Source organism: Glossina fuscipes, unplaced genomic scaffold (genome assembly GCF_014805625.2).
Source record: "Glossina fuscipes isolate IAEA_lab_2018 unplaced genomic scaffold, Yale_Gfus_2 2, whole genome shotgun sequence".
NCBI classification, from domain to species: domain Eukaryota; kingdom Metazoa; phylum Arthropoda; class Insecta; order Diptera; family Glossinidae; genus Glossina; species Glossina fuscipes.
Genome location: NW_023998416.1, coordinates 33,884,527 through 33,911,589, shown reverse-complemented (window position 1 = coordinate 33,911,589; position 27,063 = coordinate 33,884,527). Strand labels below are relative to the sequence as shown.

The window sequence follows — 27,063 nt, the reverse complement described above, 5'->3', positions numbered from 1 at the left end:
GGTACGAAAAAACCCCAGGAAAAAAACTTCGAATATTGATACAGCAATATACGTATACGTATACGTATTTTGAGATAACAGAATTAATAGAATATTAGAAACCATTCTCTCGCACGAACACGTAAGCGCATAGGTGTTTAAATCCAAGAGGATGCAAGAGAAACTAAACCTTTAAAACTCCTCACTCTTCAGTGATTGGTGTAAATGTAAGGCAAGTCCAAGAAATTCATAGGAGGAAGCAGTGTTGCTGGAACTATCAGAAATGCCCACAAATGGAAAGAAATAATAGAAGCAACCGACATATTACTCGTTTTACTCATGTCTTCATAAGATGACATACAGATTTATTATGACTACTGACAAATCAATACGATTTCGAGGTATTGCCAACTTTCAGACAAAATGTGTCAAAATTTCGTGACATTTCGAACATTAGTTTACCAGTTGCAGCGTACATGAGTACAGAGAGGTAATCTGATTGTATGATTTATATAAAATTTTGGGAAAAAAATATACCTTTTTTTCTTTAAGCCGCAGTCTTCAGCAATTAAACTGCAAGTGCAACTTATAACTCTGGTAACTGATGATTGACTCGCTGGAATCAAGTAATTTTTACCGCGTCCTTCTAATATGATCCGTGGGCCAAAAAGTATAATAAATTCATATAAAGAATGGAATTTTCTAGAACGCAAAAATAATTGTTACACGAATTCCAAAAAGCAAAGAAGTTTTTTTCATTTTCCTGTGTTCCTAAACCCTTCATAAAATTCAATAGGAAGGTCCCCAAATCTAATCTGAAAAATTACGTGGAGAGCCAATCTTCCAAGTAGAAGGAATAGAACGTTCTCTTTATTATTTTATTAACAAATAAGGAAATAACAATGAAATAAGTTTTTTATATTTTATTACTTATTTACTACGAAGTCACATGGAAACCTTGCAATCATTTTCTCTTCCGTTATTTCATACGCTTGTCTTTCATAAATTTTCTTTTCTCTCTTAGTAGCGAGCCAGAGCCTACCATTAAATACCCTACACCACTATGCAGTCATTCATATCAGAACTTTTCAAGAGGTGGTCGAAAAAATGGTTGTGAACCTTTTCAATAGCGTTTATCGCTGACCCAAAACACTTTAATGTACTGCACATTTCCAAAATAACCAAAAATTTACGTCCTGGAGACGGACAGATAAGCTTAAGTTGATAAGTGTAATAAAAAGTGAATCTATCTCAAGTCAAGAGCACAGCACGGATATGTGATGTTTTTTGAAGTCGGCCCATTTATGATTGGAAACCACTTAAAAACTCACAAAAGCTCACAAAAAGAATTTGACATGTGCTTGTGACAGTTATACATTTTCAATGATTTCGCAGTTATGTTGCTCAGAATAAGGCTGCAAACCTGATGCAGGGTTAAGCAAACTAATATAAGAAAGGGGTGTCACAAACTCTTATGACTAGTGACCTATAACACCAGAATGTGACTAACAGTGTCCATATATGGTTGTTATTCCCTCAGCTCTGTTACATCTTAAAGGTAGCGGCGGTCAGTGAATAATAAGTACGTTGGTTAAATCGATAAATTGAACGCAATTGCGATAAGAAAAAACCAAACTGGGCCACTGAAGGCTAGAAAAAATTCTTGTTATCTACCTGAACCGATATACAAGTCTTCGAACGGGTATGAACGTATTTGAAGTAAATAAACTTACAGCCAACAGCAACATTAAAAAGAGAAAAATCTACACTTGCACTCGTGTGCAAGGCTGGCTATTTTACTCGCTCTCGAACATGCGTAAAAATAACCGTTACTATGTCTGTGCGTATTCTGAAATTACTAGAGAAATTAAAAGCACCAGGTAGATTAGCTATAGAAAATGTAAGGACAGCTATGAGCATTAAATTAGCAATACCTTGCCAGTTGCGCGCTTCTAATAGAAATGATTTCTATTATCTATCCAATAGAGGGAAGTATCATAAGAACCGCTGAGTGAAAGCTGAACGCGAGAGTTTTGATTTTTTTTTTCTCGATCATCACAACACTATAGTGGGACACGGCTCACCGCAAAATGCCCTGCACCGCTGCGAATAATATCAGACATTATGTGGGAAGTGGCCGCAAATGTTCCATCAATTTCTAAAAAATGACGGCCTGCACGTTGGATACAATAACACAGGGCGGACAGACGGGCTTAGATCTAGGCAGAAAACGATTCTACTAAATCGATCGGCATAATAGTAGGTGGACCTCTCGCGAGTTCTCCTGGGTATTGCACACATTCCCACAAATTTAATACACCTTTGTATCACAAATGGTGCCGGATATAAACAGCAACTAATAAGTTAAATGCCTACTACTTACATTAATATTTTCTTAACGACGTAGTGAGTTTTTCAGATCTATTTTCTTGACTGCTCGTGACTGTCCCTGTGTTCAAGCCGATTTTGCAACTTATATCTGCTCTGTACAATAAATAATATCCGAACGAATTTAATTAACTGAGAATTGCACGCTCATCCATAAAACATACATAAATATATTGTTCACGTGGTGCAGGACATACTTGCTTCTGGGCGTCATACCTGCTATTAAAAAGTGAATAGAATCACTTTCTATCGCGCAAGGAACGCATGCTTTCCCGTTCGAAAGCGGAAATTTATAAAATTTCTAAATCTCTGCGAAGCTCCAGTGCTATTTTCCTGCACGATTGTGTGAAAGCATTCAATGCGTTTTGTATTTAGAGCATTTACTTTTATAGAATTTTTTTTTTTTTTTTTATGTGTTAACATATATAAAGGATTATAAATTTACACACAAATTCATTTAGATTAAACGATACACATTTTTCTGTTATAAAAACTAAGAATCTTAATCAGAGAGTAGAGATGAACACTGCAGACGTTTGCAACGAAACAAAAATCAATCTGTTTACATTTGTTACCCGTCTCTCAGAGTTTTTTTCCTAAGAAAATTTATATATCACGGTATGCATTACAAATGAGAAAATGTCAAGGGAATAAATAACAAGATATGGAGAGAAGGAGAGAGGGAGAGAGTAAGGCAACTTTAATAACGAAAACTATACATTACGGCTGGAGGTGTAGGAGTAGTTACTATACATCAATTGCTACATCGTCAGTAACCATTTTTGCCGAAGTAGTTGGTTACATATATGCATGTTTAAGAGGGTTTAGGGGAAGGTATCGCATTTATTATTACTTTCACGAATGCTTACTCTGTCTTACTCGCTGAATGAAGAACAGTTCCCTTTGAGTTTGTTATCGCATACTAGAAAGCAAATAGTGAGAAACGTTTATGGTATTACTTTCTAATCGAATACCGACTTTATTTAGAAAGGAAATAAAAGGCAATATTTACGATTTTGAACGAATCCTTAATAAACAACAAATTGCAAAGAAGACGTTTTATAAAAATGGGCATAAGATTGCCCACGTATGTACAATATAACGTATGTTGTCTAGTTTAAAGCATAGATAGGAGGAAATACGAATATGAACTAAATCGAATTTACATACTTTTTGACCATCCAAGACACTCTCTTGCCAAACAGTGCGGCGAATTGTAGATTCAAGAAGTAATTGCATATTGAGTTGATGCAACATAACCATCTGTAGAGAATTTTGTTTAAAATAACTAAAACTACTACGATGGGATAGGGCACGTCACTACACACCCTACACCTTTTGGCTGAATACAGTTACTCGCAATATATTACTTACTTACAAGGTGTTATAGGAGAAGTAATCGAAAAAATAGTCCGATCCAAACCATTTGCAACAACATTCGTCTTCGGTCAAAACAGGTCGAGGTACTAAATGTCATTAGAACAGCTAAAAAATGACGATCTGTGGATTGAGCGCAGGAAAACACAATGGACAGACGGACAGACAAGCTTAGCTGGGTACAACAAACGGTAAGTCCATTTCAAGTCCTTCTTCATATTGCTTACACCCGAATAAACTTAATGTTCCTCTCTACCACAAATGGTGTAGGGCTTAAAACTGTATGCTAATTGTGTTTATTTTTCATAAATGAAATCAAGAATTAATTTTGAATGGTCTATCCACACGAATTACATACAAGAAACCTATCAAAATAATGTAGCAAGAGTTAAGATTGCGATAACGATAATGAAAATATTTGTCTTGTTTTAGTCGCAAGCGTTAAGTCTTTCTCATAATACCAGTTACCTGGTAAAGGCAACTTGTGATATTAATATCACGTTTACCCGTACATCGAAGAGCTTTAGGTGAGTAAGAAACAAACAAATATTATCGTAGGACCATAGCACAACGCCTCGATTAGGGACCTTCTTAAGCACAAAAATACTTATAAACAAACTTCACAATTATTCATTCAAATGTTTCTATTAACACACATACCAACGTTTATGTCATTTTTTAAGTCATTACTTAATCTTATTGTATTGTGTTATTAGTTTAATCCTTTAGCAGTTGAACGTTTAGTTTTTTGAAAACTCGTTTAAGCAATTTTTCTGGTTGACTTAGTAGTTCAGTGCGTGTGTAGAAAGAATGCAAACAAACGAAAATAGAAATTCACGAGAGATACTTAAAGAATGCATAACAATAAAAATGTGTACATATATGCATAGAAATGTCTATGCATAAGTACACATTTTTATACAAACGGCGATAACACACAGGTCACACAAGTGCGGTCGGTGTACGTAAACGACAAGACGTTAAGTGCAAGTGGAGCATAATAAATAAAATTATGACAATGTTTTTTTGCGAAGTTTGAAAAAGTAAAATACATCATAAAAAAAAGTAATCGTAAAATGATAAACAAAAATAACGTTATAGCCGAGCAAGCCTATATACCTTACACCACTTTGCCTAAAACATTCATTCTTCATTAATCTTCATTACAAAATACCCTATACTTACACCGCAATCCTAATAAGAAGACCACCAATGTAGTTTAAACTTATGTCTTAAGTTTTATATGGCGGTTTGTATGGGAGGAGGTTCAAGAAATGGTTTAATTGATTGAGAAAATATGTTCGAATCGATTTTCGCCGAGAATTACTAAAAATTGGAAGCCTTTACATTCCGAAGTAGGGCCTTGTGAGTGTCCCGAGCGACTCATTTTTAACTGCCCTTGCCTTCGGATCAAACTACTATAGGGTTGTATTTTAAAAATTGTCACCTGATGTTTTACTACACCAAATACGTAAAGCGGCATCAAACAGAGAGACAGACAGACGACCGCTAGACAAAAACGACCAAATTGCTTAGTATGGAGAAGGATAGCTTCATCTGAGATGATTTTGGCTATTGTATGCCGCCTTACAGACGTAATATACTCCACCGCAAGTGGTGTAAGGGATGAACTGTAAAAATCGGTATGTATAAGTAATGTACACATTCTTGGTTTAATGGAAATATACCTTCAAACGAAATGAATTCGAATGGAACTAATGTGAAAAATTAAAACCTACAAAAGAATGAAAAAACTAATATTTTAATATAACAGAAGAAAAAGAACACCTTAATAAAGAAGTAAATGTTAAATTAAATTAAATAGAAAATGAAAAACAAAATATATTCGTCTAAGGACGAATCTTTGATAGCCACCACGCGGAGGTCAACTTATTTGACATTTAAGTCGCTAACGGCATATGATTCGTAAAACGCAAACTTAAAGAATTGAGTGCAACGACGACGAGAAATATATATACCGAGTGGGTGGGTGGATAAGTAACGAGTGTAACGAAGCAACGAAGGAGATGAGAAATAGAGACCAAGTAAAAACGTTATACTCACTTTGATTAGTCGCTAAGCGTTGTTTTTAATTGCGCTTACGTTCTTCTTAAACGGTCTTCGGTTAAGACTGTTAATTTTATTTTTATCCTATTAAGGTTCGTTTTCAATCTATTGAAACAAGCTTTTAGTTGACTAATAAACGGATTGTTTAACAGACACTCTTAACTGGAACATAAATTGTTTGCTTCTCAATAACCCATGGTTTACTCAGATTATTGTGATTGGCTTTTCACATATGGTAATTGACTTTTTATCTGTTGTGCAATCGTCCAATTGCACAAGAGTGCTAATTATTAGGTTGAGCAATAAGTAACTTCCGTTCTCTTAAAAGACATTTAATTTTTTTTTTTTGATTGAGTAACAAAATTATATTAATTTGACGGTCGATTGCGAGGTACTCAACCTTTTTGCTGTACCTCCAACATTGCCGTCAAAGTCACAAGGGAGGTCGTATCCCCAGAACGGAATTTTACAAACCAATTTCTAACAGCCCGATCAGTTATCATTTCTCCAACGTATACACTGCATATTTTTTCGTCTGGCGCCTTACTTACACTGTAAATGCCCAAAGCATTAGTGCATGCGCACTTTTTGACTCTCCATTCAGAGGTTAAGAAAAACATTTGATCGTAACATGCGCCACATGAAACCATTGGCGGAAGACTAACTGAATCCTCATCCGTATAGTGAAAACAAAAACTCGTTTGTTTCGGTGACTTTTAGTGGGTAAATGCGAACAATAGATTCCACCTACCTGCGTCGGAAGTTATTTATGACTAGACCTAATTTTTAGAACACTTGTTCAATTTATCTTTACTTTCGTAAGGAGCATATTTTTTTGTTGTGATTCTTTTTACGAGCTATTTTGTCACTTAGTAGATAACTAGAAGAGATTTTTAAGTTAAATTGAATTATTAGGTGGAGTACAATTGAACATCGTGAAATGGATGTCATTTTAACTCGGAAATAAATTTAAGTAACATTTAGTTTAGTATTTACTATAAACGGCCCTACGTTGTATATGCAAGTCTGCGCTATAGAAACTAAAGTAATGACAAGAATATTTATAAATTTTTTCACTTTTTGTGTTTTGCAAACGTAGTTCCTAAGCCCATACGGTCTTAGACCGTCAGTAGACCAATCACTCACGGAATGTCTACTTTTCTTGTAACTCGGTGACGATCAAAACGAGGTGAGAGAAGAGAAAGAGATGGCGGTCGCAATCTAGTGAATGCCTTTATCGATTGAAGCGCTCACCATAACTAAGGTCAAAATAACCTCCACGCGAGCACTAACTTCGTTGTCAGTCTCTCAGTCCTTCTCAGGAATCTCATCAACCCATATCGAGCTCACTTTTATAGCCATAAGTGTTATTTGATTGTGCATATCTACATATCTTCTATAGCGTATTTTCAGTCACTGTAAGCATTTTGAAAAGACTCATGGTCTTAGATTAAATCGGCCCAACCTAAGTCGATTTCGATAACCCAACGAACTCTGGCAGCTAAGTAATGGAAACTATGGAACACTAAAACGAAAAATTTTAAACTTTTGATAAATTTGAGTAAATTGCAGGTCATTTTAGGTGATTGCTAAAGCCCATCTAAGAAGTTAGGAATAAGCAAATTTTAAATGAAAGCAGTCTACAGCAGTTTCAGGTGAAAGTAATTTTCAACAGAGAGACAGGCAGGCAATTTTCCTAGTGACACAAAACTTGTAGTTCTTATCTTATCTCTATATTTTCCAGAGGTTATTCTTTTTAATTTTCATTTGGGAAAAAAGCACACAATCTTATTCCTGGCGTTAGGACAATTATTTCCATTTCCTCTTCTTCTGGCTTATCATTATTATTATTATTATTATTATTGTATGGGTAATCCATAGCGCGACCTAAAAAATCTATTGTACCCGCCCGTGTCCCTAGTCCTCTATTTTTAGGGTTCGTATGAATCGCGTCACCTTTTCTGGTTCGGAGCGTCTGCGTTATGTAGTGTTCGTGAAATGCTTGGATTCTGCAGACAGCCTCGTATTCACATAGAATATATGCCCCTTGGAAGAATCTGTGATTCGGTATCGGAGATATATCCATGTTTCTCAGATGGCACCCAGATGACTTCTATAAGACACTCGGTTTCATGTTGAAAATATTTGACAAACTTAATGTATTTCCGATGGTGGATATGGCAAAATGAATAAATAATGTGTACTTATAATAAAGAAATACCGTAAATATTATTAAAAACTAATAAAATATTGAAAACAAAATTTAAAAAAGGAAAGATTTTTTTTATACTGTGTTAAATAAGTGTAAAGCCTAAAACTTAAGTAAATCGCTTTTGTTTTTGTTATTTCATTTAAGCCATTTTTATATGTATATATATTAAGTAAAGCAGTAAAATGAAAAATGTAGGAAAAAAGGAATCTTTGTAAATGTACTCACCAAGTGATTGAGCATAAATCGCTAAAAATATCGAGAGGAATGAAATTGCCAATAATTTTGCCTCCATCTTTGGTATTGATCCGTGGTTTGTACTTTAATCCTTACTTTTGGTAGAATTATTAATTTTATTATTATTTCTTGATTTTTAATTTTAATTATTTTGCAACTTTATTCAACTATAAAGATTTAACAATATAGTAATTTAATAATAATGGTGTTATTGTTGTTATTATGGCTATGGATGATAAATTAATATAATAACAGTGATGTGTGATTACGATGATGATACCGCACGCGCCTAGATTTCCTGTAACTCATCCACGCGCTCTTTCTTTATTTTCTGCAGTAGATAAAATAACGTATTTATTTTTATTCTTTTCAACGTTGATTTATGATTGATTTGATGACGTTTTATTATTATTATTATTTTTTTTTTAATCTAATCTTTTTGTTCTAAATTTGATTTCGATTTAACGATTCTGTTTACCTTATATGTTAATTCTAATTAAGTTTTAATTTATTTAAAAATTTTAGTGTGGGTTTTTTTTCCTGGGAGAGCAAAACTTATTTAATTTTTTTTTATTTTTGTTCTTCTTCTTCTTCTTCTTCTTCTTTTAAATGTCGTCGGCTTTTGTTTTTCTTATTCTAATAATAATAATCGTCTTTATAGTCTAAGCTGCGTAAAAGAGAAACGAAATCATACCATAAAGTATAGAGAGAGAGAGAGAGAGAGAGAGAGAGAGACGGAAAAGAAGAAAGTTTAAAGAGAATACAACAATAAAACGTGAAAGAACGCGGAAATGCGCTTAAACCGAACTTTTTATTACCCATCATTTACTTACTTATTTAATCTACAGAGTGTTTGTAGAATTTGTCAAAAGTTACAATGTCAAGTTCAAATTTTTATCGGTTTTTATACCTTACACCACTTGCGGTATGGTGTATTAAGTTTGCATGGATATTGGCAACGTTCATAAAAGCTTAACATTAACCAATGTTTTATTATCCATAAATCCGGAATCATTCCCTAGATCGATATAAATGTGCCTCCCTGTCTAACGTTCAAGTTCTCAAGTTTTACGATTTCTTGATTCACCTGGCATATTGATATCTTCTGGACCAATTGCAAAAGCTATTAAAAATGGTTTGAATCGAACAATTGAACAAAGGCCACCCACCATATACAAGGCCTTTTTAAAAAAATATCCATTTTTAATCATTTGTTTTCCACATATGGAGAATTGGCATCTTCAATTCACGCCTTTCTCGTAGTGGTAACGTCAGCTTCGCTAATATTTGATATCAATCAGGAACGTTCTATTTACGGGTTTGAACAATGTTCGACTATGATTGTCAGAATAATTTGAACAGATTTTCAATACGTATTCTTAACATTTTTAAACCAACCCATATGACAATTTTTGGTCGGGAACATTTCGTCTGCATAGCTGTAGATGGTTGCCAAGCAATCATGAAATCATGATTTCTTCAAAACTTCTCGATTCACATGCAAACTGTGGAGGGTTAATAAAAATCGGATTGAGCCCAACACAATTTTTTTACAGTGTTTTTAATGACTAAGTTTTACAAACGCAACTTGCTGTGGAAGCAACTTTTTGTAAAAACGCATATCGTGACGTTCACATCAGCGTTGGCAAAAACAAATGCATACCGATATGCATAACATTACCTACAGCTGCGATACAAGCAAGCAAACCATAATATACGTATTCATAATCACTTAACACTATCCACTTCGGACCATATCTGAACGAACCATAACAGGGGAAACAAAATGTATTTCAATAAGATTATTAGTCAAAGCAAACTAAAGAAAGGATCTTTAATTTTCAAATTTCTAATGATCGACCTTGACAACTTTTGAACATAAACTAAGGGACGACAATAAAACGAGGGAAGTAAACAAGAAGTGTGCTTTTCTAAACCATTTGAGCTAACGATTAGGACAAACTTAGGAGCAAACTTAATGCGCTGTTCGGATTAGTTACGACCATACTGGCGTCCTGATTTGTATTTGTTTTACAAATAAAATCTTAAAAAATCGCATCACATCGCAAGCTGTTATTTTGATTTTTTTTTATTCTTTTTTTTTTTTTTTTTTTTTTTTAGATCAGAATAAAAAACACAAAATTAAAAAAAATCGTTGCTTTTAAACCGCAAACAGTTTTCATTTCAATACGACGTCATTATATGTGCAAGAGAAACAAAGTTGACGGCGTCAACAAATGTTGAAAACGCATACACTTTTTTTATATAAATGAATCTAAAGCATAGATCGAAAGAAAATTGCATATACGTTCGTGTATGTCTGCTGAAGGCCCAGACGATTTAAATGTTTTCATTTATTTATTTATTTATTTATTTTTATTTATTTATTCCTCGTCTTATTGGCAAAAGAAATTTTATTCGAAAAGACTTGTGTTTTGTTTCTCTTTTATAGCAAATTTACACATATTTTCATACACTTAATAGACGCAGCCAAAAAGTTGATATTTTAAAAATTTCTAATAACACAAATAATTTAATTCATTTCTTTCTCTTTCACTCATAAACAAAATCTTTGAATTTTTGATTGTACTAACCGTTTAATACAAAAATAATTAAATAATAATTTAATTAATCAATTTTTCCAAGTTGAAAATTACCCCAACAAAATTGTATTAATCTGAAGAGAAAAAAAATGAAAAAAAAAAAAACGAAAACAAACACGCGCTAACACACAATTAACACGTCGTGGTTAAAAAAAAAAAAACGGAACAACTGAAAATTCCGTAACAGCCTTCAACGCGAGCAAGTACGAACTTGTAACTAAATTATAAATAATTCTTCGCTCGCTCGCTTCTGCACACGACAACATCAAGAACTCAAGTGAGATGGCGTGAGAAATAGTTATCAGAATGTGCATAAACCTAATGCACACATTCACGAACACACTCGCTCGCACACACACACACACACACACACACACGCGCGCACCAATTCACCTCTCTTTAGTCTGCTTACATCAGTCAGTCATTCAATACCAAATAAAATGAAAAATAACGTAAATTATAGTCGTATGTGTTTTTTTTCCCCTTTTTTTTATCTCTTACAACGCGATAAAACTTTTATGCTTTTATTTTTCAAACTACACAGCAGTTATAAGAATTATTTTCATACCATCAACCGTATCTTGAAAGTATGTTCAATTTTACGCATCGTTTGTACATCAGAAAATCATACATACATCAAATCATGTACCGAGCGGAAATAAAAGATTCGGGCCAGATTAGTCGAATTCCAATTTTCACACGCTCTCAAGCGCTCTCCCCTTCTTGGTTTTGCAGATCAAATTTAAAAATAGTCTTGATCACTCCATAAACGCGTTCGGAATCTATGAATCACAAAAAACGATAGACAATATGAAAAAAATTGTATACCTGTTCGCCAGGTGCGTTTGTACTTTATTGTGCCACCATTGTGTGGAATTTAAATGTTGTGCGGTTATATTTGACAGTTGCGAAATGTAGCCATTACAAATATATTATGAAAAAATATTCAATAAATAATAATAGAATTTATTTATAAGGAGATATTAGCTATAGTTGAATTAAGCCGAAGCTCTTATAATCCATCGTACATCTATTTTCTTACTGACAACATCGTTAATAAATATACATTTAGACGCTCCATCAGTAGTATTATATCTTGCAGAAGAATTTGTAAGACCTGACAGGGACCTAGACAAAGTCAATATAGGAATATAAAAGTGTTACCTGACTTGAGCGCTGCTGAAAATATTTTCATATTCTCATTTTCTCTCGAATTCGTTTTTTAATTAATTCAACGCAGTACAACATTTCTTTTTTGTTTCTTCCACTTCTTCTGAATAGTATTATACCTTATGCCCCTTGTAGTACAATTATTAAGTTAATGCGGATGTATACAACATTCAGAAGGACTTGATATAGGCCCACCTTAGAATCATCCTGCCTGTCCGTCCCTTAATGCTGTTTTCTTGAGTTCAATCTACAGATCGTAATTTTTGAAATATTTTGATTAAATTTGGTATACCGATATGTATTGATCCAAGGTCAAGCATTATTGCGAAGAGCTCGCATCGGCCATCATTTTTGATAAGCAAAAATTTATATATGAAATAGCTATTTTAGCAAACTGTCAGCTTACAAAGGAACCGAAATTTTGCAAAGTTATTATAATAAACATTTATAATCAAAAATGTACGAAATTTTGCTAAAATCCAAACATATCAAAAACTCCAATACGAACAATTAAAAAAGTGCAGTAAATAATTGTAAACTGTGTAGAAGTAGATCTTAAAAATTTTCCTTCTGATAAGCAAAATAATTTTTGAGATAAATCACAATGAATAACTCAGCGTTTTTATCAAACAACCACTATACTGCTTACCAAATTATATTTCATGCACAAAATACGTTCCTTGCATTCATGCACATGTATGTGTGTAAACTAAAAACATGATAAGCAAAAATATGTTTTCTACTATTTAATATTCGTAGATATCCGCTCTTAGTCCATATCTCTCTCTCTCTCTCTCTCTCTCTCTTTATCTGTTCCTCTCTGTCTTTGTCTCTCTCTCTGTATTGATGTGGAGTTTTCACACCATATATAGAGCTTATCTTTACAATGGTTATGACTACTATTAGTTTGTTTACTTGTCGGCTTGTATGCGAGTGCTTATGGAAAATTTACATCCTTCAAAAAGATACAGATTTCCTATCAGTTTTCTGTGCGTATTAGTAAAATTTCATTCATTTCATTTGCAAATAGTTTAACAACTAAGTTTATGATCTTATATGCATTGGTTACGTTGCAACCAGTTAGCGTTACGCTTGCTATGGTATTCGTTTCAAATGTAAATAAAGAATTTATTTATTGTTTGCACTTCAGACTAATTAAAACAATTACTATGGCAGTACAAATTTACGTACGTGCCTAAACATATAGATATGTTTATATAAGTATGTTTAAAAACAAGTAGGAAAAGAATGTAAGAGCAGGAGGAAAGACAGCAAATATAAAAAGAGAGATAAGAGATGCAATTTCGAAATCAGCTAAGTCGCTCCACATACATACGGCAGAAAAAGGTCGTCAAGCTAAAATCTAAATCAAATCCATTTGTGTTAGATATACGCTCAAAATTGAATCAAGAATTGAATCAAATACGAATGAAGCGATACAAGCATAAATAAAAATCGATTATCGTTTCTTTAGATCGTAAATAAAATAACAAACTTTGCACTGCATTGATGCTGATGTTGTTGTTGTAAATCTTAAATTGAACTAAACATCAATTAACCAAGCCTTTAATTAGACTTTTATATACCGTCAGAAAAGATTGCTGTAGCAAGAGCCGACAAGATAATTTAAAAATGCAAGAGATTGATGACGGCGTCATTGGATACTTTACAATAACTCTGTTAAGATAACAGAAATACTGCTTTTCTCTACGTTAGCAGTCACACGAATGTTTGATTTCTTATTCTCATTACTTACATGGGTGAAAATTCTATTTTATTAAATATGACGTCGCATTGTTACAAATGTTTACGAAGCAAGACTTTTGGCTAAAAGAACTGTCTATTTATTGTCCACAAAGAATGTTGCTCTTGCACAAAACGATTCTTCCTAAACGAATATGAGTGCATTCATCTAATTTATGCCCATTCCTGCATTATATATACCCTTTAACGAGGATCTGAACTATTATCATTTCCGGCGTTACCGCGGCATAGAAAGCTTCTTTAGTCGAGTGTACTCTAAAATTGCTTCCAACTCTTCCTTAGACTTCCAATACTATTTCATTTTTAGCATAATTATCACAATTCGTGCAAGCGTGGATTTAAGAGGTTTTTAGGCGGTATTGGTTTGGTTATTAGCTGTTTCTAGACGATATTGGTTTGATTATTAGCTGTTTGTAGAAACTAATGCTTTATGGGAAACTCAAAGCAAAAGCAATCATTCCATCATTCCTTTATATATATTTAATTGTTATATACATTTATTTAATATAAAATGAAAATAATTTTTCTAATCTTTTACTTGAACTTTATACTTCTTTAATTGGAGATTTTCTCAAGGTAATTGAATAATCAATATTTTCTAAGTGCAAGTTAGATGTTAATTTAACTACAACCTTCACTTTGCACTTATATACGCTTGGAATTGCGTATGGTGTATATATATCTATATATATACGAAAACAATTCCAAAGATGACATAGCGAATGTAATTTGTTTTCGTTTCGTCGTTTATATAAACTTACATTGAAGATTTCGAAATTTGTTGTTTATCAGATGCTTAAATTAACTTCACTGTAGGCGTACGAAGACATTATTTTTAATTAAAGAAAAAAATATTTAAACCACAGTGAGCCCCGGCGCACCATTAAATACGCTATACCACTCCGCTCAGCTGATTACTCATACAACGACTGCTTTAAATAAGTTGTTATATGGGAAGTAATCGGAAAAGTGGTCCTATCCGAACCATTTTTAGGCACGTTCAGTATAGCGCCAAAACATGTCTGTGTATAAATTTTATCAAAATATCTCAAAAATTGTGAACTGTAGATTGAGCAAAATAAAGCAAAACGAACAGACGCACATACAAGGTTAGATCAACGCAGACAGTGATTTTGGATCGGTCGGTATAATAAAAACTGTGTCTACCAATTCCTTCTGGGTTGCATACATCCGCACAAACTTAATGTGTAAAAATATGTATAAAAAAGAAATTATATCGTGGAAATAATTTATACATAATTAATTTGGTACTGGCGTGTCTCGACCCAAAGACGAACATTATCGAAAATGTTTTGGTTCGATTCATTTTTTCGACCACTTCCTGCATAACGTTCTATTTTTTCTCTTTATGTAGGAAAAATTACAATTTTTAAAATGTCTTCACAAAAGTAGCTGACTAACAGTATTTCGGTATTCTAAATTGGTGTGAGAACTTTGGATCGGCTGGGCCAATTTTTGAACCACATCTCATATGACCAAAACTGAAGTGCATGTAAGGAAAAGGCATAATTTTCAATGCTTCATGATGAAGATCAGATCATAAAAGTAATTTAAGATAAAAAAATTAACTCTACCAAATTTGGACCATCTCTTCCCATTTTTTTGATCCCATCCTAATAAGCATTTTCACGAAAATTGATTAGTTTTAATTAAGAGAACCATAGCACACACGCTTGGATAATATTCTGGGATATCAGCTGCGCTCTTACAATACTTGATGATATATTAAATATATTTGTATGCAAGTATGCTATGTTAAATATTCATGTAAATTATTGTAAGACCTTTTCATATCTTACACCGCTTTTGGTGCAAGGATTTATTAAGTTTGCGTGAACGTATGCAACACCCAGATATATATCAGATGAAGCCACCTTTTCCAATATCAACCGATTCAGATTCATTTTCAATTCAAGGTTGTCTGCCCGCCCGTCTGATATGTCTATGCATTTATTCCTCTGCTCAACGTACAGATTGCAGTTTCTGAGACATTTTGATAACATTTGGTACAATGGCGCGTTTTAGCTGCTTATGGACAAACGCTATTGAAAATGGATGGAAACGGAAGACTTTTTCGGCCATTTCCTTAAGCCTTATTTTTGAAAATTTCGTTATATGAATAATTGTAGGGTGGCGTAGGGTATTTAACTATGACCGTGGCTCACTATAGCGCTTTCACTCGTTTAAATTAAAAAAACGACTTCTTAAGTCTATGGAAAACTTTCATTGACATTTATTGAGCTAACTGATGCTACGTCATTCTCTCTTGCACATACACTTATAAACGTAGACGTGTTCTAGCTTCGTAAATATCTGAAACAATATGTGACGTCATACGAAGAAACATCTAATAGAATTTTTGCCCATATAAATAATGAAAAGAAATGAAAAAAAACAGTCAATTGACTACCAATGTAACAATTATTGCCGTTAACTTAAGAGAGTCATCGAAAAGTACCTACTGGTTGAAATCCCTTCCATTTTTAAATTATCTGATTCACTCTTTTGCTAAGAAGTGTAAAGTTCCCTCTTTTTTTTAAACACCAGCTAAGTTCAGCATCTTCAAGTAACCTTTTATGCCGTTGTCAGCGTTGTACTTGCAATTACTCATATTTTAGAATTCTAATAACACCTTTGAAAAGTAGTAAGTAAGCCAATGCCAAGAAGGAAAACAAACTGTGTGTTGTAAAACATTCTACTTAATATGTCGCAGAGGCCTAGTTGAATTTCAAAAGGTATTGATCTCATATAAATAAAGGGGCAAATGTAAAATAATCGCAATCGACAAAATAATCTGTTATTATAATGCAATGACTCGAGGCTTATATAACCTTCTTATGTAATTTAAAACACAGTTAAGGCATCATGCAAAGCCCACCATTTCTCCCAACAAAATGCTTCATCTATTTTATAGAATACTTAAAATCGGAACTTTTATTCAAATAAGGCAGGCCTTACTTTACATGGGAATCCTTATATGGGACGGAACTTAAAACATGAACGCATGACTATGCTGAAAATTCTTTAGGCAAGTTTTTTTTGTTATCGTAAGAATGTTCATTTGGGGGGAAGCGAAAAAATGGCCCGAAAGGATAATGCACTCGAAGGTATGTTTTTCATTCCTCCCTTTAAAGACTTATCTTTTTAGGCATCAGTTTTGAAATATCGATAAGAAATTTCTCTAGTCACGGCATCTTAATTTCCCAGCGAAGCAGCATAAAATTCTAAAAGAAAAACAACGCAAAACTAAACTTCGACAAGGACTATTATATCTCCTAAACGAATGTCATGTCTTTCACCCATATGCTATAATTCCACCCTGCATCACTAGATACCGCAAGGGTACATAAAGTTTGTATGGCACACCCAGAACGACTAGAAACGCACCCATCTTTCCTTATACCAACCGATTCAAAATCACTTTTTGCAACGATCTTAACTTTTCTACCTCTATGTCTCACTTGTTTTTTTGTGTTCAACTTACTGGTTAGAAATGGTTCGCGTTGGACCGTTTCTTCCACCACTTCCCATATAACAGCCTACTTTAAGAAGTCCTGATATGGATAACTCTATTATGCGAAGTGATGTACAGTATTTAAAGATGGGCCGTATTCCACTATAGTGTCTTGCTTGTTTCAAATTGTATTACTTTGTGAAATGTGTTGCTGCTGCATATGTTTTGTTATAATTACAGTATACGAAATTTTCGCTCACACAGCATATTACCTTTACGATGTTTAGGTAAATACATGATATATCTTATCTGTATTAGCTTTGGAGTAAAATTATTACACATTAACGAAAGCAGCTGATGGTTTTCAAATATTCATTCTAAGCTGAATGCAAATGCCTCTGTTCCCTGTATATTACATCTAAATCCAAATATTATTTGAGAAGTGGGCAAGAGTCACAACTAAAAGAAATTTGACTAAGTGCCAACAACACGAGATGCACAAAGAACATTTATATAAAATAAAAGTGTAATAACAATAAATCGTAAAAACTTATTCTGCGACGGAAAGGAAAGTTAAAAACTGACGTAATTTTTACAGTTATAATTTATAATTTTCAAATTTAATGAAACGTTTCAAGAAGCATTTGCAGTGGGATTAATAAGAGAAATAATTTACAACTTGAATCTAAAAGTAGGCAACAAAAATTTTTAAAATAATCAATCGTATCAGACAATAAATTTTAATTATCGATAAAAATGGTCTACTATTATTTGTAACACAATATATATATATATTTATATATTTATATGTATATATTTATATATATATATATATATATATATATGATATGCATATATTCAATTATACATATATCGTGTATTTTTATGCGCTCATTTTCTTGATGATTTTCAAAATATATTGCATTCGTGATTTTTATGAGAGAAAGAACACACACACAGCACACTCACACCCATACACAAGAAATAAAAAACTCTACAAACCACATATTAACCACAATATAGTTTTTTAAGGCCCAATAATGTCAAGGCAGCGTGTTTCATAAAGATTTTCGTGTTTTTCCTCTTTCTTTCTTTCTTTTTTCATATTTGACCAGTCGCTAAGGTCAAGAGGAAGAGGAGAAAGAACGAGAGTATTTATGTACTTTTGCATTAAATATGGGACTTCGCGAAAGACTACTGCAGGTAGATCGTATCAAAATGACTCAAAAAAGAGCAGCCGTTATAATTTTCATCAGCCATATGACAATTCTTCTAAGATCTTCTTCTTCTTCTTCAGCAATTTAGTAAATCAACAACATATGATTCACTGTGTTAATTAAGAGAGCTCTTTTCAGATTTTTAGAATTTAGGAAATTCTTGTACTGTCTCTGGCAAGTTAACAATTTAGTCATAAAAACAATTCCGTGCTAGATCTTTTGTTTTACATATATTGCCCTACATTACGTTTTAGACAAGAGATAAATAAAAGAAAAGATATTTAATAAGTTTTTTGCGGCGTAAATCAAAATTTTTTCTTTGATTAAAGATTCCGTCATATATTTATGGAAGTAGTGTAAATGTAAAATATGCTGCGTGTACTTGCCAGTCATAACAAAAAGTATTTGTCAGAATTGCTAAACTTCTGAGTCAGATGATGAAAACTTATTGCAAGAAATGTGCTACCTGCCATTCCCCTTTTTTGATGTGAATTGCCGCGTAGTCTGCGTATAGGCTTCTTTTATGCTTTTCTTTTCTTTAAGTCCACTTTTTTCTAAGTTTCACAATAATGGGCTTTTCGTTATCGGCAAAATTGCTGCCTTTTTTAACCATGCACTCTATCTTTTAGAAATATTCCAAAAAGAAAACGCCCAGAATAACATTAAGTGCTACGACTTCAAAAAAGGTGTACTAAGACTTTAAATACTACGTTTGAGTGTTTTAATCAAAGTTATCAAGTTTGTATTAGCTTCTTTTTTGAAAAATATTTGGTCCAAGTATATCTTAATCGATAGACAAATGAATTATATACTCTAGAGAGTTTGAGCGTGGGCGACGGTGTTCAGGCAGTTTGTCGTTACAATTTTAGAAGACACTTATCTGTTTTCAAATCAATATATGTTATAAGTCTTATAGTTTTTCAGGCGTTATGGTCACAGTCGTAGGCGTATATCGCGGCCATCAGCTATTTGTATGCAAGCCGAATGTTCATTTTGTCTTCAGCCATGGCGTTCAAATGACAGCACACAGACGGGCGGGCGGACGTTATTAAATCATCTCCGAAATTGTTGGTGACTAAATATGTATAAATAATTTATAGATGCATTGCGGTGCATACGTCTAATATTAGTGTGGATATGACAGGCTTATGGAAGGTATTAGTGTGGATATGACAGGTTTGTGGAAGGTATTAGTGCAGATATGACAGGTTTGTGGAGTCTAATCTAATCTTTACAAAGCACAAATCTTGTACACTGCGAAAATCAAATTTATTGTAAGGCCTATTATAACGTTCTTCAAAATTATTTGAATTACTTTACAAAAACCTCGACGTCTTTCTGAGTGTTTGTTGAGTAATTTTTTTCTAATTAAGTTGACATCACGTAGAACTAAGAAATAAAAAATATTAATTACAAAACTACCAATGTAAGAGAATTCATATGAACAGGAAAAAAGAGAGATAGAGAGAAGAAGAGACGGTGTCTTTTTTCTTACGTGGTTCGTACTACTCATAGCATGATTAATGAAAAGAATCGTATAAAAAAACAAAAAAAAGTTTCCCAAGGGCCACGGGTGTTTTCCTAACATTAGTTTTAAAAGTTTTCTTAACTATTTCAATTATATTTTAATACAACTTTGATAATAATTTTCCTTATAAACAAAAATTTTTAACAGAAAAACACCACACTTGTACACATAAGCTATATTTCCAAAAAAAAAAAGAAATAACTCGATAAGCTCACTACACAAAATGAATATAACGAGAGTATAACATTATAATAAGAGAAATATAGCTAAGATATAGCAAGAAGAGCAATAAAGTAAGAAAGAAAAAGTGACATACTAGACCACCTAATTAAGAAAAACCGAACGATAACTGATATGAAAATTTATGATAAAGTACTATTTATTTCTCTTGTCCAACAATGTGTTAGTAACTCTTTCGTCCCACTTCGTTAGTTGTTGGTTGATTTGTTGATTATAAATTCTTGTTGTTGTTGTTGTTGTTCTTCTTCTTCTTTTTCTTTTTATTTATGATTTCGATGACAATAGATTACAAGAGAATTCTACAGTTAAATAGAGTATATTTCTGTTATTATGTTACTATCACCGATTTAGTCATTTGGGCTCAAAACCGATATGACTAACAGTACGATTTCACGTAGTATTTACAAAAAAAAGAAGAATTTTACACAAGGCACACACACTTACGGGCACACGTAATTAACATTAGCTCACATTCGGTGTCGGTATTGGCCGACTGTCTGGCCAGCCATTTAGTTTAATTGACTGACAGCCAATGTGTGCTGGCCTGGCTAAAGGCTATGACGAAATTTTTGGCCTCTTTCTTTTCAAATATTTTGCAACTAAAATAAAAACACTCATACACTTACACACACGCACTCAACGCACACTCTATATAACATTATTCGATAATCACTCTCCAAGTTCAAATTCTACTCGTTTGTGCATTTGTGTTACTGATTTTTTTTTTAATAAATATATTTTATTTTTATTTACAAATAGCAAATCACACGCCTTTTCATCTCGCTAAAAAAAAAATGTTATTGCTTTACAAAAATTTGATATTTTCACAAATTTGCTTTTTCTCTTTTTTTTCTTACTTATCTTCTTCTTTTCTTCTATTGATCTATTGGATTTTTTTTTTTACCTCTTTTCGTGTGTTTCGTCTCCGATTCTTTCGCAATTTTTTTTTCTCACACACCCGCACGACCTTTTTTGTATTTTTTTTTCAACACATAACTTTACTGTTTTCCTTTCTTATGATTTATCTACTTTTCGAAATAAATATGTTCTTTTTTTTTTTTTTTGTTTTTAAACACAATTAGTGGAAAGTGAATTAAATAAACTCACTTTCTTAGTAACGTTTTCTTTTATTCCTCACTATCTCTGTATATATTAATTTACTATTACTACCAACGATAAAGATAAAGAACTTGCTGCTGTCGGTGCACAAGTGCTTTTTACATTTTTCCAAATTCATCATTCATTATTCATAGTTTTCTCTGCTTTTCTCTCTACTGTTTTAGTTTTCGCGAATTTTTACATAATATTACGTATTAAAAATTTCTTTTATTTTCAATTTATAATGTTATAATTATTGCAAATATTTTTTTTTGTTTAAATTGGATCCTTTTTCGCTTATTAGTACATAATTCGTTGAAAAATTTACCTAAAAAGCACACATACGAATACAGAAATTCTTTTACTTCTATTCTTACGTTGTAAGAAAGCAGTATTGCCATGCATTAAAAAAAAACTGATACCTACAATATCACAACGAATTAAAAAATAGTACTTAGAATTAGTGACGAGTTCTGGCAAACATCGATATTGCCGATAAAAAGTTACAACGGCGAATAACAACCCTGATTGAAAAACCACTATTTTTGTGTTTATGTTTTTTGTTGACTTTGCAAATTCTGCAAATTCTGATGTTTGTTTTTTTTATGCTCAGAACACGTATCTTGTATTCTCAACAGTATTTCAGGGCATTATACAAATGTACAAAAATATATTTTTTATTATAAAAGTGAGACCATATGTATTTTGTTACTTTAGAACTTGTACCGTCTGTATTTTGTTGTTGTATTTTGTGCATATGTTTATTTGTTTACATACTTTAGAATTGTTACTATTCGTTTATCATAATTTTTATATATTCAAGTGTTGATATTAATTTTTAGAATCTTAGATATGGAAAAACCTCCAAATTCACTTTTTTAAATTTCGTTTGTGCATGAATTGCATTGTTGAATGATAAGATTTAAATGTAGCAAATATATGTTAGTGTTTACAAATAAAATATTAAACGATGAAATTCTTTTCCTAATCCAATTTCACACTTTTAATGAATAATTTTATCAGCGAATTGTATATATTAAGAATATTTTAACTTTGCGATACATACTATTTAAATATTGAACAACCAAATTTTGAAAAGTACGAATCATGAGGAATCTGATCAATACATTATACGCTTGGTTAGTTTATAACATAAGGGTACACAGGACACCCCTTAGGTTGCGGGGGTTCTGGTGAAACAACTTTGGCTGCCAATATACTTGGCCGATGGGGAGAACTACTCCGAAACAAGTCTACAATGAAGAAGTTCCTTTCGAAAAACAAAACGATGTAAATAAAGCTGTAATAAGCCAGTTCAATCTATTTTCCTTTCTTTCATTTCTTTTTTTTTCCATTTTTTATATTTTCAAATAATTAAAAGACAAGCTTTAAGTACAAGTCATAAAAAGGAAAAGTAATATTTATTCATCAACAAAAATTTGAATGGATTTAAATTGTTAGTTGGATATAAAATAAAAGAAAAAAATAAAAAAGCTAGCTTTTTAATTTTTAGAAAGCTTAGAGTATACTTTCTGGTCGTATAGTATACTTTTCTGGTCATATAGTATACTTTCTGGTCGTATAGTATACTTTTCTGGTCGTATAGAATACTTTCTGGTCGTATAGTTTTGACAGCTTCAATGATTAACAAAACTTATATATGCACGTAAGCGAAAGAAAACTTTAAGCTAAAAAATTCAATGCCTTTCTTATTGTTGGAGTCAATTCCGTACTATCCCTTCTATTCTGTTCAGAGCAAATTTTCCGATTCATATCTGGTGGGGAACCTCAAGATCAGGATGGACGGACAAGATGTTGGGTGTCGGATGTGGAGCCTGTGTTCATTAAGCTCAAATAGATCAAATGGATCAATAAACCGCTGCCGCTATTACTACATACTATCGTATAGCCTGAGTATTGAAAGATGTGTTCATTACAAAAGTCAATACAACTCTGTTTTATGTTTATTTTGTTCACGGGTCGATTTATATTGAATAAAATTTTTCGCTAAATAAAAAAAAAGGTAAACATAAACAAGAAATCATTGCGCATACAAAAAGTTGAAGACTTCCTACCGCTCGATCTGCGCCATTTATTTTTGTCACTTTTCATTCATAAAAAAGGTATACAATGCATGCTTTCCCAAACGGCACTTTTATGTTATTCTTAATGTTGTTTCTTGTTTTGCAGGCATCCTAAATCAGGAACAGATCCTATTACAAACCAAAAAGAAAGTGAAAAGAGAAAATAAGACAATTCACGTAGTAGCACTTTGTGAAGTGAATTCCATTCTTGAATTTGCTTATCCAAATTTCCATTATTGCAACAGGAGGCATTACCATCTTATTTACATTTCAATAATGGATACTTGTAAAGGATGCAGGCCAGGAGGAATCGGAGGAATCACTTCTGTCTTAGATTATCTTTTGAGATACTTCTTTGAACGCTTTACAGTTAAAATGCAACCGAATTTAATTTTAACATCAAGCCCTCTGCAGATGAAATGCATTTCGAGTGTTCATATTCGGAAGTCATTTAAGAAGTTGCATCAGCCAAACCTGCGGACAGGCAAAATCTACTGAAGTAACCTATTTTATAATTAAGAATCACTTGTATGCTAACTTGAAATTCGGCATTGCGTTTAAAATTGCGTCCTATTCCCGATGTTCCAAGTAAAAATGGACGTTCAGGCCTTCAGTATCTGCAAGCAAGATCCAAAAACAGATATTTTAATATCTTTATGATATCTGGACATGTGATTTCAGTGGATCCAAATCAAATTGTAAAACTTATTTGCATGGTTGAACCAAATTTCCTAAAATTTTCTTAAACCGTTTTTTTTGCGAAAGGCCCTATAAATCGGCTTTTACCAAAACTGCGTATTGAGTGAATAACAACATCAATGATTTGCAACCAATATTTCGAATGGTGCGCAGTCTAAGAAAGACCAATATTCAATCTAGCAAGTAGTTTTAATGAAACACAAAGAAAGAGATCCCAAAGAGTCATCCTGTCTGAAACTGTCTGTGTAATTTATCTGGGCGACTAATTAGATTAGTGAACGAGCATTTTTAAAATAGTCGAACAAAAAAATTTGCTTTCAAAAACTAATTTAAAAAATCTCTTAAGCGTTGAAGTTGCTTTTGCACTCGTGCTTCTATAGTTAGGTGGAGTTTTTCAACCGCACGTTCGTCAGATGAGTTATTTTTAGTCTCTTTACACATCCCTTTGGACATTCGGTTTGTATTAAAATGCCCGGCTGCGTTTGCTTCATGTCTCAAGTTAATTGGCACAAACGTTAAGTTGAGCTGAGAATTACAATTCTAAAGTACCACCAAATTCCGAAAGGATGTTAAGGTAGTAATACTTCACTAGTATTGAAGAAATATCGATAAAGTCGAGATTTACAGACCACGAAATCAACCAACGGAGAAACAGCTATCAAAGATTTGACAACTCTAACAAGGGTGTATCCCATTGATTCTTGAAACGGATTTTATTGAGTCAAGCACATTATTGAGTCAGGGTATTACGTTAGCCTTTCCAAGCATGTCCAGCCAAAAAAAAAATGCTTATTTTAAAATCCTTCTGTCTAGCGCGTGGCTAATCTTGCCAGCTAGTCCGGGAGAAAAGCTGGCCATTTCTAGGACGAAAATAAATGCATTTTTTGTCAAAATTAATTAGAAATGTGAGTACATTTGCTCGCCAGGTAGAAGGGTCTATCCTTTCTCGTATGTGTGGCTGCGAATCTCGATTGTTACACCAAACATTTTACGAATTTCATGTCATGTGAAGCTTTGCCATTTTACCTTGGACAGATACAAATTTTAAGTTTCGAATTCTTGGAAAGGGATCAAAACAGATGAAAAACAGTATAAAGCGTCTAACAGATTTCTGTAATCGAGGGACATGGAAGAACTTTGCTCGTATAACAATCGTAAAATGATTGACCTTGCTTTCTACGCATTCCTCTAAAGAGAATTAACTAGAATTTGCTCGGATGAATCCTCATTGCAAGTTTTGGTATGCAAATTCCAGCAATCTTCAGAAGAATGAATTTGCTTTAATGTTGTATTTGTATCTTACGCAAATTAGCCTTATCTCTGCTGCTCCTTGAAAGCAAGCCAATCATTTATATTTCGCATGAAATTTGCATAACTCCTCGCATGGATGCATACGTCCGCATCTAATAATCGGAATTACGTTATATTTCTTCAGCTGAGAGAAGTGCTGCTTTCTTGTCTACGTAGACTGTCGCTCGTCTTCTAATTTGTGTTCCCAGACCACCTTTTCACCTTCTTTCGAGGCATCATTGCTATTCTCATGTTTAAGCGTTCTCATTACAGGAAGCTATGAACGAACATCTTATGTTTTACGAAAATGAAAATTGTGTCACCTCGCAATTGGGCATATAATGCATACAAATAACAAGTTTAGACGAATGAATTAGGACTAATAATAATGACACCAATATATCTATTAGCGTGATAAATTGTTTTATTTGTTCATAGGTTGCACTTTATAAATCATGGCGAAACTAGTTCTTCTTCTTCTCTGTTCATCGAAAAGGAAAATAAATCGATAACACGAATGCAAGTAAAACATTTAAGGGTGGTCAGATGCTGTCAAAATGTAATATAAACAAAAAATCTAAGCAATCAACGGGTGGAACTAATGCATCAAGTTTTCTTATTATTATTATTATTATTATTATTATTTTAATTTTAGACTAATGAAATGAATTCTTAGACTAAAAAAAAGACATTGAGCACTAGCAACACAGGCTATCGGCTTCAAGTTTTCTTACTTATACGATTTCTGCAAGAATTACATTTTCTAAGTTCATTCCACATCCTTATCGTGATATCGTTTTGTTCCTATCGTGCTTTTGTGTTTACTTGCTTTTGTGTTTACTTACATGTAGAAAGAAGGGGAAATTAGAGAAACGCAAACTTTTTTCGACGTTAATTATATGTTTCTCTTTATTCTATTATCATTAAATGAAAAGTGTGCCAGCACATTTATTATGATATAGAGCAGTAATATAATGCGTTTATATGATCAAATAATGCGGTAACATTACCAGCCCAAACACAATGACGCTTGTAAACTGTAGTAGCGTGGCACAGACAACTTTGTAATACATCTCAAGGTTCGAATATTTGTATCTTTGATTTTGATAGAGGTTTCAGATGGGATATATCATATTTTGTTGGTAAATAGCCATTATCCAAATGTATTCCACAAAATGCGTACACTAACCATAAGCTTATGTATTGGTTTCTTTATTTTTACATCTCGAAGCTTATGCTAGCTTTTCCGCAGTGTTTACTTGGGACCTTGAGTTTTTTTGGAACTTAATTATCCAAAGAAGGCAATCAAACCTGATTGTTTATATTGATCTCTTTACTTTTACTTCCCAAACTATATGTTAATAAAGCAAATAAGGCCTTTTATATGCTAGCTGTTGTTAGCCAGTAAAGCAAGCAAGAAAGGAAATTTGTTATCCCTTTTTAACTTCAGTAATTTCGGATTAAATAATGCTACGTACAACGTTAGATGAAATTTTTTTTCTTGATTGCGTTGTAAATGGCAGCCAATTTTCAGCCAAGTCAACGCAGTCAAGTTTTATTCTTCGAACTTTATGAATTCATTCTATATACGTGGCAACATTTAAAATGAATTCAGTGCAATTTTGCTTGGTTTGGTAA

At 32.8% G+C, this 27,063-nt stretch overlaps 1 protein-coding gene and 2 long non-coding RNA genes across 9 annotated transcripts in view; 2 read left to right on the top strand and 1 right to left on the bottom strand.

Annotated features, from left to right (window-relative positions):
* The window catches only part of LOC119634165 (neuroplastin), a 67,070-nt gene extending 45,808 nt beyond the window's left edge, over window positions 1-21,262 (bottom strand). For 2 of the 7 annotated variants that reach the window (XM_038028167.1, XM_038028168.1), the window contains exons 1-2: window positions 20,331-21,262; window positions 8,249-8,424 (exon numbers count right to left, since the gene is read on the bottom strand). In XM_038028167.1, the coding sequence (XP_037884095.1) occupies window positions 8,249-8,315 (67 nt within the window). In that variant the 5' untranslated portion in view covers window positions 8,316-8,424; window positions 20,331-21,262. Of the gene's footprint in view, window positions 1-8,248; window positions 8,425-20,330 lie in introns of those variants that run through there. The other 5 variants (XM_038028163.1, XM_038028164.1, XM_038028165.1 and 2 more) reach the window with 5 other exon arrangements.
* LOC119634167 lies at window positions 18,080-21,041 on the top strand. The gene is made up of 2 exons (XR_005246928.1): window positions 18,080-19,662; window positions 19,695-21,041. It is a non-coding gene; the product is annotated as an uncharacterized LOC119634167 (long non-coding RNA).
* Window positions 21,263-23,386: 2,124 nt separating the features above from the next.
* LOC119634166 lies at window positions 23,387-23,740 on the top strand. The gene is made up of 2 exons (XR_005246927.1): window positions 23,387-23,475; window positions 23,543-23,740. It is a non-coding gene; the product is annotated as an uncharacterized LOC119634166 (long non-coding RNA).
* Window positions 23,741-27,063: the final 3,323 nt, after the last annotated feature.